This window comes from Hemiscyllium ocellatum, chromosome 13 (genome assembly GCF_020745735.1).
Source record: "Hemiscyllium ocellatum isolate sHemOce1 chromosome 13, sHemOce1.pat.X.cur, whole genome shotgun sequence".
Lineage (NCBI taxonomy): Eukaryota > Metazoa > Chordata > Chondrichthyes > Orectolobiformes > Hemiscylliidae > Hemiscyllium > Hemiscyllium ocellatum.
In genome coordinates, this window is record NC_083413.1 from 5,748,939 (window position 1) to 5,767,666 (window position 18,728).

An 18,728-nucleotide genomic window follows, 5' to 3' on the forward strand; every position below is an offset into this window, starting at 1 on the left:
ACATTTCAAAGTTAAATGTATAAAATATTAATACCTTCAGTGTTAAGCATTTCCTTGAATTATTACAGTATTAGTTCCTTTCAGCTGTATGTTGTAGTGGAACTTAGTAAAAATGCAAATACAATGAGAGGAAAGCAAGTTTTTTTGTGTTGGACTGTAGGTTTCTGAGCTACAGCCATTTCTTTATTGCATCTGGGAGAGAATCTTTACTGTGGATTCAATTGAGATTTCTGGTAAAAAGAACAATTAAAGATAATCAGAGGGTTATCTAGGGTGGACAGTGAGAGCCTTTTTCCTCAGATGGTGAAGGCTAACACAAGGGGGTATTAAATCGAGGGGTGATAGATTTAGGACAGATATTAGGGGTAGTTTCTTTACAACAGAGAGTAGGAGGGGCAAGTAATGTCCTGCCTGCTACAGTAGCAAGTTTAGATCTCACGGAATACAGAGAGAACTAGCCATTTGGATACAGAACTGGCTCAAAGGTAGAAAACAGGGTGGTGGTGGAGGGTTGTTTTTCAGACTGGAGGCCTGTGACCAGTGGAGTGCCACAAGGATCGGTGCTGGGCCCTCTACTTTTTGTCATTTACATAAATGATTTGGATGTGAGCATAAGAGATACAGTTAATAAGTTTGCAGATGACACCAAAATTGGAGGTGTAGTGGACAGCGAAGGGAGTTACCTCAGATTACAACAGGATCTGGACCAGATGGGCCAATGGGCTGAGAAGTGACAGATGGAGTTTAATTCAGATAAATCCAAGGTGCTGCATTTTGGGAAAGCAAATCTTAGCAGGACTTATACACTTAATGGTAAGATCCTAGGGAGTGTTGCTGAACAAAGAGTGGCACGGTGGCACAGTGGTTAGCACTGCTGCTTCACAGCGCCAGAGACCCGGGTTCAATTCCCGACTCAGGCGACTGACTGTGTGGAGTTTGCACGTTCTCCCCGTGTCTGCGTGGGTTTCCTCCGGGTGCTCCGGTTTCCTCCCACAGTCACAAAGATGTGCGGGTCAGGTGAATTGGCCAAGCTAAATTGCCCATAGTGTTAGGTAGGGGGTAAAATGTAGGGGTATGGGTGGGTTGCGCTTCGGCGGGTCGGTGTGGACTTGTTGGGCCGAAGGGCCTGTTTCCACACTGTAAGTCTAATCTAAAGAGACCTTTGAGCGTAGGTTCATAGCTCCTTGAAAGTGGAGTCGCAGGTAGATAGGATAGTGAAGAAGGCGTTTGGTATGCTTTCCTTTACTGGTCAGAGTATTGAGTATAGGAGTTGGGAGGTCATGTTGTGGCTGTACAGGACATTGGTTAGGCCACTGTTGGAATATTGAGTGCAATTCTGGTCTCCTTCCTATCGGAAAGATGTGGAACTAGAGGGCATAGATTTAGAGTGAGAGGGGAAAGACATAAAAGAGACCTAAGGGGCAACCTTTTCTCACAGAGGGTGGTACGTGTATGGAATGAGCTGCCAGAGGATGTGGTGTAGGCTCGTACAATAGCAGCATTTAAAAGGCATTTGGATGGGTATATGAATAGGAAGGGTTTGGAGGGATATGGGCCGGGTGATGGCAGGTGGGACTAGATTGGGTTGGGATATCTGGTTGGCATGGACAGGTTGGACTGAAGAGTCTGTTTCCATGCTGTACATTTCTATGACTCTCTGATTCTAGTAGACACGGTGGCAAGGTGGTTAGCACTGCTGCCTTGCAGCACCAGAGACCGGGGTTCAATTCCCGCCTCAGGCGACTCTCTGTGTGGAGTTTGCACATTCTCCCTGTGTCTGTGTGGGTTTGCTCTGGTTTCCTCCCACAATCCAAAAATGTGCAGGTTAGGTGAATTGCCCATGCTAATTTGTCTGTAGTGTTTGGTGAAGGAGTAAATGTAGGGGAATGGGTCTGGGTGGGTTGTGCTTCGGTGCGTCAGTGTGGACTTGTTGAGCCGAAGGGCCTGTTTTCATGCTGTAAGTTATCTAGACTCGCTGACATTAAGGGCATTGGACATACATATGGATAATAATGGAATGGTGTACGTTAGAGGGGCATGTGATTATTTTCACAGGTCGGCGCAGCATCGAGGGCCGAAGGGCCTGTACTGCGCTGTAACATTCTATTAGTTTTTATGCCATAGAAGTAAATACTGTCTTAGATTATCAAGAGCTTATTGTCTGCGTCTTAATATCCCTCCCACCAAGGGAGCACTGGACAAAATGTCTGTGTTAGTCAAGAAATAGTTACACTTGATAACTGAAGCTGATCTTAAACTTCCTTTATCTGTAATAAATTAGAACAAATATCTAAAATCAATGTACCAGTCTTCTGTAGATGGAAGTATGAGAGCCATAAGATGTCTAAAGGATCTGGACTTGTTAAACTTTCTGAAATTGCTGTCACTTGTGTCAAATGTTCTGTAATCTTGTAATGGTTGCCCAAAACAATCACACTCCTGCTTCTACATTATTAATTCCACGGAGTTAATTCACTTTCTTAATTCACTGGAGTTGAGAAGAATGAAGGGGGCTCCCATAGAAACCTATAAAATTCCAACCGGCCTAGACTGGAGACACTGGGGAAGGTTGTTCCTGATTACTGTGGAGTCCAGAACCAGTCAAAGGAGACAAGGTTAGAACACTTGGGACTGACTAGAGGAAAAATGTCTCCACCCAGAGAGTGGGGAGCCTGTGTCATTCTCTGCCACAGAAAGTGGTTGAGGACAAAACATTGAATGTTCTCTAGAAAGGGTTAGATGTGTATCTCTTAGAGCTAAAGGGATCAATGGGTATGAGGGGAAAGTGGGAACAGGGGACTGCGTTGGATGGTCAGCCATGGTCGTATTGAGTGGTGGAGCAGGATCAAAGGGCCGAATGGCCTACTCCTCTCCCTATTTTCAGTTTCTACGTTTCCACCAGTGTTCACCAGGGCTGGTATTTGGATCAACTTCTTTACATTTTAATTCTCCTTGATTTAGTCCTGATGTGGAGGTGCCCAGTATTGTACTGGGGTGTACAAAGTTAAAAATCGCACAACACCAGGTTATAGTCCAAAAGGTTTATCTGGAAGCACTAGCGTCACAACAACCTGATGAAGGAGCGTCGCTCCGAAAGCTAGTGCTTCCAAATAAAACCTGTTGAAGTATAACCTGGTGTTGTGTAATTTTTAACTTTGACTTAGTCAATTCAGCAGGGTCTTTGAGGAACCTGCCATTCTGTTGTAAAACAAATATGATCCGGTTTTAAAACATAAAGCCTATAACTTTCATAAATATATGTATTTATTTGGGTGATTTAATTGGGTGTATTTATTTGCAGAGCAGAGGAGCAGACAATATTTAATGTGGGTTTGTGGAAAGCCCTACATTTTGGGAGGGAAATGCAAAGAATCATAGAACATAGAAAAATACACCACAGGACAGGCCCTTTGGCCCATGATGTTGTGCCGAGGTTTAATCCTAATGTGAAATATAGTAACTTAACCTACGCACCCCTCAACTCACTGCATGTGCATGTCCAGCAGTCTCTTAAATGTCCCCAATGACTGCTTCCACCACCACCGCTGGCAATACATTCCATGCATTCACATCTCTCTGCAGAAAGAACCTATCTCTGACGTCTCCACGTCGTGGGAGGCACGGTGGCACCGTGGTTAGCACTGCTGCCTCACAGCGCCTGAGAGCCGGGTTCAGTTCCCGCCTCAGGCGACTGTGTGGAGTTTGCACGTTCTCCCCGTGTCTGCGTGGGTTTCCTCCGGGTGCTCCGGTTTCCTCCCACAGTCCAAAGATGTGCGGGTCAGGTGAATTGGCCATGCTAAGTTGCCTGTAGTGTTAGGTAAGGGGTAAATGTAGGGGTATGGGTGGGTTGCGCTTTGGTGGGTCGGTGTGGACTTGTTGGGCCGAAGAGCCTGTTTCCACACAGTAAGTAATCTAATCTATACCTTTCTCCTAATACCTTCAAACTATGACCTCTCGTACCAGTCAATCCTGACCTGGGGAAATAGACTCTATCTATTGTATACCTTGATTGGGTCTCCTCTCTTCCTCCTGCATTTCTCAGCCCAGCTCTGCGTCCTGTCTATGACGCGCTGCAGCCTGCAGTAGCACACTATACCATCGACGACACCTCCAATCTTAGTGTCATCTGCAAATTTACTAACCCACCCCTCAACCTCCTCATCCAAGTCAGTTATAAAAACTGTAAAGAGCAGAGGCCCATGATCAGAGCCCTGTGGGACCTCACTCAACACTGACCTCCAGGCAGAATACTTTCCATCTACAACCACTCTCTGACTTCTGTCAGCCAACCAATTCCGAACCAAGATAGCCAAATCTCCCTGTAGCCCATACCTCCTGACTTTATGAATGAGTCTACCCTGAGGAACCTTATCAAATGCCTTGCTGAAGTCCATATACACCATATCCACTGCTCGACCTTTGTCAACCAGTCTCATCACATCCTCAAAGATGTCAATAAGATTTGTGAGGCATGACCTGCCCCTCACAAAGCCATGCTGACTGCCTTTAATCACACTATGCTTTGCCAAATAGTCATAAATCCTATCCCTCAGAATTCTTTCCAAAACCTTGCTGATCACAGGTGTAAGACTGACTGGTCTGTAATTGTCAGGGATTTCCCTATTACCCTTCTTGAAAAGAGGAACAACATTCGCCTCCTTCCAATCCTCCGGTACGACTCCTGTGGAGAGTGAGGAGGCAAATATCCTCGCCAGCGGCTTAGCAACCTCCTTTCTCACTTCCTGGAGCAGCCTAGGATAAATCTGGTCTGGCCCTGGGGACTTAGCGATCTTAATATTTTCCAAAATTTCAAGCACATCAACTTCATCAATCTTGATCTGATCAAGACTGTATCCCAGCTTCTCAAAGTTCTCATTCACAACAAGTTCCCTTTCCTTGGTGAAAACTGAAGCAAAAAAACTCCTTTCTGGCTTCCCCTATCTGCTCAGACTCCACGCACAAGTTCCCTCCACTATCTCTGATCGGCCCTACCTTCTCCCTGATCATTCTCTTATTCCTCACATATGAGTAAAATGCCTTTGGATTTTCCATCATCCTTCCTGCCAAGCCTTTCTCGTGCCCCCTCCTGGCTCTCCTCAGGCCATTTCTGAGCTCCTTTCTCGCAAGCCTGTAATCCTCCAAAGCTGTGCTCAATCCTTGCTTCCCCCACCTTCCTGTTGACAAGAAGTTCCTCTGTTCTCGTCATCCAAAGTTCCTTAATCTTACCCCTTGTTACCTGTATCAGAGGAAATAATTTGTGCATCACTTGAAACAACTGCTCCTTAAATAGTCTCCACATGTCTGCTATGCCCTTTCTGTGGAACAATTGCTCCCAGTCTGTACTTCCCAACTCCTGTCTGATAGCATCATAATTTCCTTTTTCCCAATTAAATATCTTCCCTTGGTAACTGCTCCTTTAACTCTCCAAGGCTATGGTAAATGTGAGGCAGTTGTGATCACTGTCAACAAAGTGCTCTCCCACCACGAGATCTGACACTGTCCTGACAAATCTAAAATGGCCTCTCAGATCAAACATTCCAGAGAGAATCCAATGGTATACATTAGGATTCACACACTTAATTCCTTGAAAATGCGGGTATGGATAGATCAACTCATATGACATAGGAGCAGAGTTAGGCCATTTGGCCCATCAGTTAATGATTCTCTTAAGGCTAACATGCAGGTTCAGTTGGCAGTTAGGAAGGCAAATGCAATGTTAGCATCCTTTTTGATAGGGCTAGAATACAAGAGCAGAGGTGTTTGCTGAGGCTGTATAAGGCTCTGGTCACTGGGGGTCCAGAGGAGGTTAACAAGGATGATCCCAGGGATGAAGGGCTTGCCATATGAGGAGAAGTTGAGGACTCTGGGTCTGTATTTGGTTGAGATAAGAAGGATGGGGGGTGGGGGGGTGGGGTCTATTAGATTGTCCAGGCCTCTCAGTACTCTGTAAGTTTAGGAGTGGGCGTGGAGAAGGTGTTTCCACCAGTAGGAGAGATGAGGCTCTGCTCCTCAGATACTGCCTGACCTGCTGCGCTTTTCCAGCACCACTCTAATCTAGACTCTAAGGGCACAGCCTCAGAGTGAAGAGACAACCTGTTAGAACTGAGGTGACAAGGAATTTCAACATCTGGAAGGTGGTGACTCTGTGGAACTCATCGATAGTCTTAAAGACAGAGACAGATAGGTTCTTGATCAGCAAAGGATCAAGGTTACAGGGAGAAGGCAGGAGAATGGGGTTGAGAAATGTATCAGCCATGATTAAATGGTAGAGCAGACTGTCAACAGCATATTTGGTTTTATAAAAAGGATGTAGAATCACTTTATTGCAGTTTTGGAATGCTGGTACCATTCCTACTGGAACAAAGGATGTTTCAAAAATACTTTTAAATATTATTAATTGTATTAATAGGCCAAGTAAGGATTTTGACTCTGACTTCCCAGCAGTTGCAGTCTTCGCCTTCTCCTATAGACTGTACAGTGTCAATGAAAATTGAAAGATCCTCACTGGGTGAACAATGACACAAAGGACATTTCTTTTACTGCTGAGGGTTGTTGGGGCAGGCAATATATTTCCCGGACTGCCTCATTGTAGGGAATTTCAGGAAAGGATTTGGAACGGTGGAAGGTACCGTGTCAGCCTTTTGGGAGCAAGAAGGAGAATGAGAGTGGCGTGAGAGGTTCAGCGCAGATATGAAGAGTTGTGTAAGAGTTCTATAAATTTCCTTCCTTTCCTTTATTTCCCTTTCTTCCCTTTGCTTTCTTTCTATTTTTTTCTTCTTTCTCTCCCTCCCTTCCCTTTTTTTTTCCCCTCCTCCATTCCTTCTTTCCTTTCCCCTTCAACATTTCAGGACTGGCTGCTGCAGGGTTGTATTGTGGAAATGGCCAATGGCTGGTTTATTTGGTAAGTTAGAAATTGCTGAGCCAGTTTCTCACCATTCATCTACTCCAACACGTGTGTTAACATACAAAGTCTGAACGATAAAATTACTATAGGAGGAATGAAATGCATTTGGATATAAATGCTAACTTTTTTTCCCTTCTTCCTTTTTGTACAGCTTTGATTTTTCTGTTCTATCTGGTCTTTTACGGCTTCCTAGCTGGTCTGTTCAGTTTCACCATGTGGGTGATGCTTCAGATGCTGGATGACTATACACCCAAATATCGTGACAGAGTTTCTAGTCCAGGTAACAATTTCATGTTGGTATTACTTCCAATAAAATGCTTATCCATAATCAATAGATTGTGTTTTGTTTAACATTACAATGGCATTTGTTTGGATTAATGGGACTGCATTTGCGTCTGAGAAGATTTCACAGGTTGTAGGTTAAAGTCAATTCTAAGATTTAAATACATAATTTAAGCTAACGCATATACATTTCTGAGACAGCGTTGTATTAGAGTCATACAGTCCATGCTGAGCATAATCCCAAACTAAACTAGTCCCCAGCTGCCTGCTCCTGGCCCATATCCCTCCAAACCTTTCCCACTCACGTATCCATCCAAAAGTCTTTTAAACATTGTAATTGTACCCGCATCCACCACTTTCTCAGGAAGTTCATTCTACACGAGGACTGTCCTGTGTAAAAGATTTGCTCCACGTCTTTTTTAAATCTCTGTCTCCTCCCACCATAAAAATGTGTCCCTTACTCTTGAAATCCCACATCCCAGGGAAAAGACAATTACCATTAACCCCATCAAAATACACCACTGTTCTGCCATTCTCACATTCCAATCACTTAACCTGAACGATCAACATCCTTTCTCCCCTAGCACTCCCTCCCCCACACACTTCACTTCAGCTCTGATGAAGAGTCATCTAGACTCGAAACGTTAGCTTGCTCTCTCTCCATGGATGCTGCCTGACCCGTGTGATCTCCAGCATTTTTTTGTTTCTCGGGTCATTCATCTCATTGGTTGTTTGTGGGGCCTCTCAGTGAGCAGACTGTCTCCCTATTGTAGCTTTTCCATTATCGGTATTAGTGAGGGCAGCATTTATAGTTTAGTATGTAAGTTAACAATTAATTCAAAACTAAACAAAAAAAAGCGTTGGCTAAAGTCAATTAATTAGTTGTGAAAGACGGAAAGTGTGCTGCTGGAAACGCACAGCAGGTCAGGCAGCGTCTGAGGAGCAGGAGAGTTGATGGTTCAGGCATAAGCCCTGCAGCCATCACTTTCTCTACAGTCAATTCATTGTCAAACAGTTATCAAGACCCTGAGAACATGATCAATAATTACATGAAGCAAATATAGATACTCTGACTCCTTTTAATTCTCTAAGCATTTTTGACTGCGTGTTTATGTGTTTTACATTTATATTTAATGAGGGTGGCACAAGTGGTTAGCACTGCTGCCTCACAGCGCCAGGGATCCGGGTTCGATTCCACCCTTGGGCGACTGTCTGTGTGGAGTTTGCACATTTTCCCCACGTCTGTGTGGGTTTCCTCTCTCAGTCCAAAGATGTGCAAATTAGGTGAATTGGCCAGGCTAAACTGCTCATAGTGTTCGGGGGGGGGGACTGTAGAGTAAATAAGGTTAGGCAATAGATCTGGGTGGGATAATCTTCGAAGGGTCAGTGTGAACACGTTGGGCAGAATGGCCTGTATCCATACTATAGGGATTCTATTTTCTCTTATTCCTTTACGCATGTGACCAATGAGGCCAACATTTATTACCCTTGAGAAGAAAGGAGTGAACTACTGCAGACCACATGAGTTGGTTCGGGATCCCTTGGCAGTGAAGGATCGGTGATTTTGTGATTTATTTCCAAGTCAGGATGGTGTGAGGTGCCCATGCATCTATACCCTTTGATCTTCAAGGTGGAAGAGATTCTGGGTTTGTGGGGGTGCAATTAGAGGATCATGGGTGATTAACTGCATTGTATCTTCTGGATGGTACAGACTACTGCCATTGTACATTGGTTACGGATGAAGTGAATGTTGAAGGTCATGGCTAGGGTGTCATCGTGGACTGCTTTGTCCTGGATAGTGTCAGGTTTGGTGGATGTTGTTGGAACTGTTCTCAAACAGCCCTGTGAGGGATATCCAATCACAGTCCTGATTTGTGCCTTGTGGATGGTGGTCAGTCAGTGGGGACTCAGGTGGTGAGTTACTCACTACAGATGTCTCAGCCTACCCTTGTAGCCACAGCACTTATCTGGCTGGAAGAGAAGCAGAAATTGCTGGAGAAACTCAGCTGGACTGGCAGCATCAGTTGAGAGAAAGCAGAGTTAATGTTTCAGGTCCATTTACTCTTCTTCAGAATTGTGAAGAAGGGTCACTGGAATGAGGGAGACATCTCACAGAAACCAGTAAAATTCTAGCAGAACTAGGCAGAGTAAATACAGGAATCGTGTTCCCAATGACCAGGCCGTCCAGAACGAAGGGTCACAGCCCAAGGATCTGGGTTAGAACATTTCAGACTGATATGAGGAAGAATTTCTTCACCCAAAGAGTGGGGAGCCTGTGGAATTCACCACCACAGAGAGTGATGGAGATGAAAACATGGAATGTTTTCAGGAAGGAATTAGATATTGTTCTTGGGGCTAAAACGATCAAAGGGTATGGGCACAAAGCAGGAACAGGGGACTGAGTTGGATGAACAGCCACGGTCGTATTGAATAACAGAGTAAGCTCAAAGGGCTGAATGGCCTACTCCTGCTCTTATTTTCTGTATTTTGGTAAAATTCAGCCCAAAGTGTTGAAATGATGGAGTCACAGAGAATGATTACAGCACAGAAGGAGACCATTTGTACTGGAGCTGGCTAATGTTAATTCCTTGTATCCATCCCTTCACAATAAAGGTCAGCAGACTGCAAGGCACCAATGTGCTTGTTGTTTTTCTTGTTTAATGTTCTATCATGGATCTGATTGGATTTATCTATGAATTAGTCTTAATATCATTCCATATAATACATCAGCCATTACTTGATTTGAAACTTTGGGTTTTTCCCTGACCTCTTTCTCCTATATGCGGTTGGCTTTTAGGGACAGACAGTAAGTGTTGGCCTAGGCTGTGACACTTCCATTTATTGAATGAATAAATAAAAAAAACCTTATTCATTCTCCCAAAATATCACATTGCGTTGTTTTGCTTTCCCCACTTATCTAATCTTTTAACCAATTCTTAAAAACTGATTTTTGTGCTCTCTAGATCCAAGTCATAGTAAAACAATAAAGATAGCAATAGTCTCATCAATGACTCTTCGGGTACTATCATGGGCTGTCAAACAGACATTGGCAATGATGCCATCATTTGGTTTGCATTGTGGGAGTGAACTGCAGCCTCCACTGTTTTGTGTTTCCTCTTACTGGCCATCACTAAAAACTCATGTTTGGAATTGTTGAGGTTGCCTCTTTCTATGTGATGTTACCCTAATGGACAGCAGATGATGTTGGTGTCCAGTGAGCACTGGGGACAAAGTAACTGTGACTTGGAAAAGGTGCTTAAGCAGAAAGTCTCTGTTTAACCAGCACACCACATGGTTTACCTGTCCTGAGAGACTAAGGTAGGAAAATGGGATTGTATGTGTGAGGATGTGCCAGCCATGTTTGCTCTGTGCCATGGACTGTGTGCTATTGTATTGCTGGTGAGGGACAACACTAGATTGCCAACACTTGTCTGGGTGCACACCAGCCATCAAAGATGGTGACAGTGCCAGAAATGCCAGTCTTTTGGTGGATATCTATTGAGTGGGAGAGCTCTGGGATTGATATGTAGTAATACAGGGATTGAGTAGAATCTGAGGACCACCATCGAACAGTGTAGCAGTCAATGACATGCGCTTGATAAGGTATATCAAGAAATCCTGCTATGCCTCACAGTGAGAATCCTTCCAAAAACACTTAATCTAATTAGCCAAAAAAATGTAAGATTCAGTGCTTACCTTCTATACATCTGTCGAATCCCACAGATATTTAATTGTTTTTTTCCTTTTAATGGAATGTATTTTTGTTTCACACCAAATAAGGGGTGTGGGTGTCACTGGCTAGACCAGCATCTATTGCTCAGAGGGCAGTTAAGAGTCAACCCCATTGCGGTGGGTCTGGAGTCACATGTAGGCCGGACCAGGTAAGGATGGCAGTTTCCTTCCCGAAATGACATGAGTGAACCAGCTGGGGTTTTTCTGACAATCGACAATAGATTCAGGGTGATCATTAGATTCTTGATTCCAGATTTTTTAAAAAATTGAATTCAAATTCTACCATGGTGGGCTTTGAACCCAGATGAAGGGCTCTGGCCCGAAACGTCGAATTTCCTGTTCCTTGGATGCTGCCTAACCTGCTGTGCTTTAACCAGCAACACATTTTCAGCTTTGAACCCAGATTCCCAGAACATTATCTGGATCTATGGATTAACAGTCTAGTGATAATATCACTAAGCCATTGCCTCCCCCATTCTAAATATTTCCCATTGTTATTCTCCATGGTCAATGTAGCTGCCCTGTTTTATTTTGTAAATTTCCGCTTTCAGTCATTGAAAATTTCCTTTCACTTGTTTTTCCGATTTATGTCCTTCTCTCTGTCATCATCTTAAAGTCTATTGTAGAATTATTAGAGGTACTTAGATATTACCCTATCTCTGTTTCTCTTGTCTGCCCTGCTTAGTTCCCCGTTACTAGGTCCAAGAATGAATCTTCCCCTGTTACCTCAGAAAGGATTCCTGTACACGTTGTAGTAAAGCCGGGCAGTAGCTTCCTGTTTTCAGACGAGGTGGAAGAGATTAGCGGGGAGGAACCCAGCTAGGATTAGGCTTTGAAAGCCAGTTAAACCTTCCAGCAACCAGGATGCCGGGGGCTGAGGCTAATGCCCTAACCTGGGCCCAGCTGTGGAGGATAGACTAGGACAAGATGTTGGTGGGAAAAAGTGAATAATGGGCTACATTCAGAGAGGAGATGGTTCATTTTCAGCTGTGATATAGTCCCTGAAAAAGTGAGGACAAAACAGATCCAGCGCTCGCTGGAATGCAATGGAGTTAGAAATTATAATAAAGAAGTAGTAGTTTGATTATGACAGGTAGAAAATATATTTGAGAACCAAAAAGAATGCTGAAGTCTGGGCAGAGGGTGGGGGAGTAAATAAGAGAAGCAAAGATGAATTGAGAGAACCCTGATTAGGCCACTGTCGGAATATTGCGTGAAACTTGAAAGGGTTCAGAAAAGATTTACAAGGATGTTGCCAGAGTTGGATGATTTGTGCTATAGGGAAAGACTATAGGCTGTTTTCCCTGGAGCATCGGAGGCTGAGGGCTGACCTTATAAAGGTCTATAAAATCATGAGGGTAAATAGACAAAGTCTTTTCCCTGGGGTGGGGGAGTCCAGAACGAGAGGGCATAGGTTTAGGGTGAGAGGGGAAAGATATAAACGAGACCTAAGGGGCAACATTTTCACTCAGAGGGTGGTACGTGTATGGAATGAGCTGCCAGAGGAAGTGGTGGAGGCTGGTACAATTGCAACATTTAAAAGATATTTGGATGGGTATATGAATAGAAAGGGTTTGGAGGGATATGGGCCGGGTGCTGGCAGGTGGGACTAGATTGTGTTGGGATTTCTGGTCAGCATGGACGGGTTGGACTGAAGGGTCTGTTTCTGTGCTGTACCTCTCTGTGACTCTAAGACACTGGCAGGAGAAAGTGAGGACTGCAGATGCTGGAGACCAGAGTTGAAAAATGTGGTGCTGGAAAAACACATGTTCCAGCATCACATTTTTCAACTCTAAGACACTGGCAGCCAAGTTAAAGGGGTGTCCCAAAGTCTTCCAGATGCTTTTAAATAGTAAACATGTGATTAAAACTGGAGCAGTGTTGATTAGACAACAACAAAAAGAAGATTTACACCATAGAGGCAGTGGACATGGCAGAGGAGTTAAATGATACTATGCATCTGTCATTCCTGAAGACCACTAGCCAACCTCACCAGTCTTGTCATTAGTAGGATCCAAAATTGATATGGAAGAAATCTTGGATAGACTGTTGGCACTAAGAGTTAACAAGGCACCTGGATTGGATAAGGTGCATCCAAGGAATTTGAAGGATGTATGATTTGATTTAGTTTGAGTTATTAGATTAGATTACTCCCAGTGTGGAAACAGGCCCTTCGACCCAACAAGTCCACACCGACCCGCCGAAGCGCAACCCACCCATTCCCCTACATTTACCCCTTATCTAACAGGCAATTTAGCATGGCCAATTCATCTGACCCGCACATCTTTGGACTGTGGGAGGAAACCGGAGCACCCAGAGGAAACCCACGCAGACACGGGGAGAACGTGCAAACTCCACACAGACAGTCGCCTGAGGCGGGAATTCAACCCAGGTCTCTGGCGCTGTGAGGCAGCAGTGCTAACCACTGTGCCACTGTGCCGTCCACTTATTGCCATCTGTACCTAAGTACAGTGAAAAGCTTTGTCTGCAAGCAGTACAGGCAGACCATAGTGAGTAAGGACCTGCAGATCGTAGGGTGAAAAGAAAACGCGGACAGAGGCGTTCCAGTTAAAGTCATACGTGTGGGTAGAAACTGCAGGGGCACTGATTACAATATTTCATTCATTCCTGGACTCTGTGGAAGTGCCAGAAGACTGGAAAATTGCAAGCATCAAGGCCTTGTTCAAGAAAGATTGTAAGGATAATCCCAGCAATTGTGGACCAGTCAGTTTAACTCCAGAGATGGGGAAACTTCTAGATACAGTTATTCAGGATAAAATTAGGAGTCATTAAGAAAAAGGTGCATTGGTTAGAAAGAGTTGGCATAGATTTCTGAAGCAGAATTTATGCTTGACTAACACTGGAGTTTTTTTGAGGAGATGACAGATGGAATGGGAGTAACACCATGGTGAGGTAAATGTGGATTTGCAGAAGTTGTTTGATACAATGTCACATGACAGATGTGAGAAAAGTTATAGGTCATGGTAGAAAGGGACTAAAGCAACGTGGATCCAAGACTGGCTGAGTGATAGCAAATAGCAATGATCAATGGACACATTTCAGGTGGATGGAGTGTTTGTCATGGAGTTTCCCAGGGGTCAGTATTTGGACCCTTGCTTTTCCTGACTATAGATTAATGATCTGGATCTTTGTGTGCAGGAGACAATCTCAAAGTTTGCAGATGACACAAAACTTGGAAGAATTATGACCTGTGAGGAGGGCAGTGTGGAGCTCCAGAAGGACATTGTCGAGTTAGTGGAGTGAGTGGATAGGTGGCTGATGGGGTTCAACACAGAAAAGTGTGAAGAGGTGCACTCGGAAGAATGTTAGAAGACAATATAAAACATGGCATATGGGTCTACTGGAGAAAATCTAAAAACTTCTTCTCATAAGGAAGTGGTTCGCATATGGAGTTCCCCGTCTGAAAGTGTGGCAGAGGCAGATTCAGTTGAGACATTCAAGAGGGAAGTGGATATTATTTGGATAGAAATGGTGAGTTATGGTATGGGAGATAGATAGGCATAACAGGAGTGGTTGCTTCACTCCAAACAATGTGACTTTGATTTGGGAAGCAGCCGTTCACCTTGGCGTAAGTTTCATTTAATGGTTTAATTTTGAGTTTTGTTGCTGTGTCCCATCAGGATGTGTTTACCCTGATCTCAGGTTTGTTTAAAAGAGCAGATAGGTCAGGCAGTAGAATCAGAGTTAAGATTAGAGTGGTGCTGGAAAAGCATAGCAGGTCAGGCAGCATCTGAGGAGCAGGAACATCGACGTTTCAGGCAAAAGCCCTTCATCAGGAATAAGGCAGGGAACCTCCAGGGTGGAGAGATAAATGGGAGGGGGGTGGGGCGGGGGAGAAGGTAGCAAAGAGTACAATAGGTGGATGGAGGTGGGGATGGAGGTGATCGGTCAGAGAGGAGGGTGGAGCAGAGAGGTGTGAAGGAGATAGGCAGGTGGGACAGTTTTTAAAAATGTGTTGCTGGAAAAGCGCAGCAGGTCAGGCAGCATCAAAGGAGAAGGAGAATCGACATTTCGGGCATAAGCCCTTCTCCCCAACCTCACCCCCCTCCTATTTATCTCTCCACCCCAGAGGCTCCCTGCCTCAGTCCTGATGAAAGGCTTTCGCCCATAATGTCAATTTTCCTGATCCTCGGATGCTGCCTGACCTGCTGTGCTTTTCCAGCACCACTCTAATCTTGGCTCTGATCCCCAGCATCTGCAGTCCTCACTTTCACCTAGGCAGTAGAATCACTCTGGCCCAGAAATAAGAAATAATTAGGGGCAGGAAACACTGGTGGAGATGTTGACTGCCCCAAATTTTAATTCTTTTGTAATTAATTGTAATTGTATTTAATTTTAATTGTATTTAACATGTTCATTAAGAAATGAGGAGAATTTGTAAAATTGCAATCTGGGGTGGAGCTGGGAGGTGGGATAGGGTATTTTAATCTTCATGCAGGCTGCTGGACAATATTAAAGTTGCAAATTTTGTCTTAAGGCCCAGTAAATTGGATGCATTCGAGACAGTTTCCTAGAACAATACACAGTGGAACCAAACAGGGAAGAGGCTATTTTAGCTGAAAATGTGTTGCTGGTTAAAGCACAGCAGGTTAGGCAGCATCCAAGGAATAGGAAATTCGACGTTTCGGGCATAAGCCCTTCATCTGCCCGAAACGTCGAATTTCCTGTTCCTTGGATGCTGCCTAACCTGCTGTGCTTTAACCAGCAACACATTTTCAGCTGTGATCTCCAGCATCTGCAGACCTCATTTTTTACCCGAAGAGGCTATTTTAGGTAATATCATTTGAATTAAGATGGGGTTAATTAGTAATCTCACAGTAAGAGATTCCCAGGGTAAGAATGATATGTTAGAATTTCCCATTGGGTTTATGATGGGATGAACATAAATCCAAAACTGGAGTATTATACTTAAATAAAGCTAATTATGTAAGTAGGAGGATTGAGGAGACCAAAGTTGATTGGTGAATTAGTTTAAAAGACTTGGTCATAGATAAAGATGGCAAATGTTAGGAAACATGTTTCTCAGTATTTCTAAATCATTCTTAGTATTTTCAAGTTGGCAGGGTGTGCCTGTTGAATTGCCATGAGAATTAATGCTTGTCCTTTTTATTATTCTTTCACAAGATGTGAGCAGTTCAATTTCTGGTCAGTGATAACCCCAGGGTGTTGGCGCTCGTGAATTCACCAGTTATAATGTCATTGAATGTCAAGAGCCTCAGCTATTTTGAATCTCCGTTAGTGACAATGGATGGGAGCACAGACAGACTGTATAGAAATATAAACAGAATAAGAGACCGAAGGGTGCAGATGCATAACTCCTTGAAAGTGGAGTCACAGTTAGACAGGATTTCTTACACTTCCCTTCATTGATAAATGCATCGAGTACAGGAGTTGGGACATCATGTTGTGTCTGTACAGGACATTGGCTCGGCCACTTTTGGAATATTGTGCGCAATTCTCGTCTCCCTGCTACAGGAAAGATATTGTGAAACTTGAAAGGATTCTGAAAAATTTTACAAGTGTTGCCAGTGTTGGAAAGTTTGATCTATAGGGAGATGCTGAACAGGCTGGGGCTGTTTTCCCTGGAGCATCGGAGGCTGAGGGGTGACCTTATAGAGGTTTACAAAATTATGAGGGACATGGCTAGGGTGAATAGCCAAGGTCTTTTTCCTTGAGTAGAGGAGCCCAACACTAGAGGGCATAGGTTTAAGGTCAGAAGGGAAAGATTTAAAGGGGATCTGGGGGGCAACATTTTCTCACAGAGGGTTGTGCATGTATGCGATGTGTGGCCAGAGGAAGTGGTGGAGGCTGGTACAATTACAACATTTAAAAGGTATCTGGATGGGTATATGAATAGAAAGGGTTTGGAGGGATATGCTGGTCAATGGGACTAGATCCGTTTAGTATGTCTAGTCGGCATGGTTGGACCCGAAGGGTCTCCTTCCGTGTTGTACATCTCTGACTCTGTGTGAGTGAGCATCAAGATGGCAGATGGTATATAATGTAGGGATGTGTCAGATTTTTCACTTTGGTCATAATATAAAAATGAAATTTTTTTAAAGATCGGAAATTAATACATGTTGATATTCAGAGCCTGTGCAGGGAACATAGAAGGTTAGCACAAGCTAGCATCTGGCTTGAATTAGTGGTGGGGATATCCAGTGTCTAAGTTTTATTTGAGCCCAAGGCCATTTCTGTTTTGTAATCTTGGTTTTTAATCCTGGTGTATGCCCAGTACGGAGCGGGACAAACCTGCCAACAACCTGCTGCTAAAATCCTAGGCAGCTTATCCAGACCCTCAATCCCCTTCCCCATTAGTCTTGTCCTTCTGTCTGTTAGGTTTGTTTTTTGCCAGGATTTGGTCATCCTGGTGCAGGAGGTAATCAGGGAAACAAATGGCAAGTTGGGTTATGTTGCAAGGGACCCGGAGCACAGGATTAAAGAAACCTTGTTACAATTGTACAGGGTTTTGATGAGATTATATCAGGAAACTTGCAGTTTTGGTCTCCATGTGTAAAGAAGATATATTTGTATTTGGGTCAGAACAGTGAAGATTTACTAGTTTGGTTATTAATATTATACATGAGAACTTGGTGAGACCTTTATTTCAGTTAATCATATTCCATAAAACATCCTCTCCACTTCCTCGTGATTTATTCATACCCAATTAACCCTTGATTAATACAGCATTACTTATCTCTCATTTCATTAGATCCCAAGACATCCTTTCAGAACATGTTCGATGATAATTCTTTATAAATAAATAAATCAGTACACAATTAAAAAAAAATGCAAGACAATCAAAATTACTGTTATTATGTATTCTCTTTCTTTTCACATTAAAATTTCAAGCAATTGGGGTGTGGCATGGTGGCTCAGTGGTTAACACTGCTGCCTGACAGTATCAAGGGCGTGGGTTCGATTCCAGCCTTGGGCCACTGTCTGTGTGGAGTTTGCACATTCTGTCTGGGTGCTCTGGTTTCCTCTCACAGTCCAAAGATGTGCGAGTCAGGTGAATTGGCCATGCTAAATTGCCCGTAGTGATAGGTGCATTAGTCAGGGTAAATGTATGGGAATGGGTATGGGTAGAATACTCTTCGGAGGGTCAGTGTGAACTTGTTGGGCCAAATGGCCTGTTTCCACAGCGTAGGGAATCTAATCTAATCTGTATCAGTAAGTCCATCAGCTTCTTAGACCTTGCTTCATTCTGTGTGAAACAGGTAGCTGACTCCTACTATCCACCCTTACCAACTTGGAGAGTTCTTCATTCGCCATTATCTGTTTTAAAGCTTCCCCTTTTCATAAAATACAAAAGGTAATTGCATGCTGTCATATTTGTTACAAATTACCCACTGTGTGTGGTCATCAAAGAAAATTGTCATTCATGAAGAAAACTTTGTGAATTCTGCTGTGACCTGTTTACAACAGTCTGTCACGTGTAAGACTCATATAATTTTTTAAATTGTGCAGGTCTTCTAATGCTATGTATGCAAGTTGTTGTCTGTTTCTCTGGCATCACTAGAGCACTGTTCCTTTACCAGGGAATGTTGTTGCTGTGCTAACTTATTGCTGATCTATTGCTCTCACTTGGAAACAGTGGGACTCTGGGACTGATGGTTGTTCTGTACAGTATCCAGGTAAAAAATGAGGTCTGCAGATGCTGGAGATCACAGCTGAAAATGTGTTGCTGGTTAAAGCACAGCAGGTTAGGCAGCATCCAAGGAACAGGAAATTCCACGTTTTGGGCATAAGCCCTTCATCAGGAATGAGGAGAGTGTGCCAAGCAGGC

The 18,728-nt window shown here is 43.7% G+C and overlaps 1 protein-coding gene across 2 annotated transcripts in view; it reads left to right on the plus strand.

Moving 5' to 3' along the window:
- atp1b3a (ATPase Na+/K+ transporting subunit beta 3a) overlaps positions 1 to 18,728 on the plus strand; it is a 73,654-nt gene that overhangs the window by 13,381 nt on the left and 41,545 nt on the right. For both annotated transcript variants that reach the window (XM_060833998.1, XM_060833999.1), the window contains exon 2: positions 7,056 to 7,184. In XM_060833998.1, the coding sequence (XP_060689981.1) occupies positions 7,056 to 7,184 (129 nt within the window). The remainder of the gene's footprint in view (positions 1 to 7,055; positions 7,185 to 18,728) is intronic.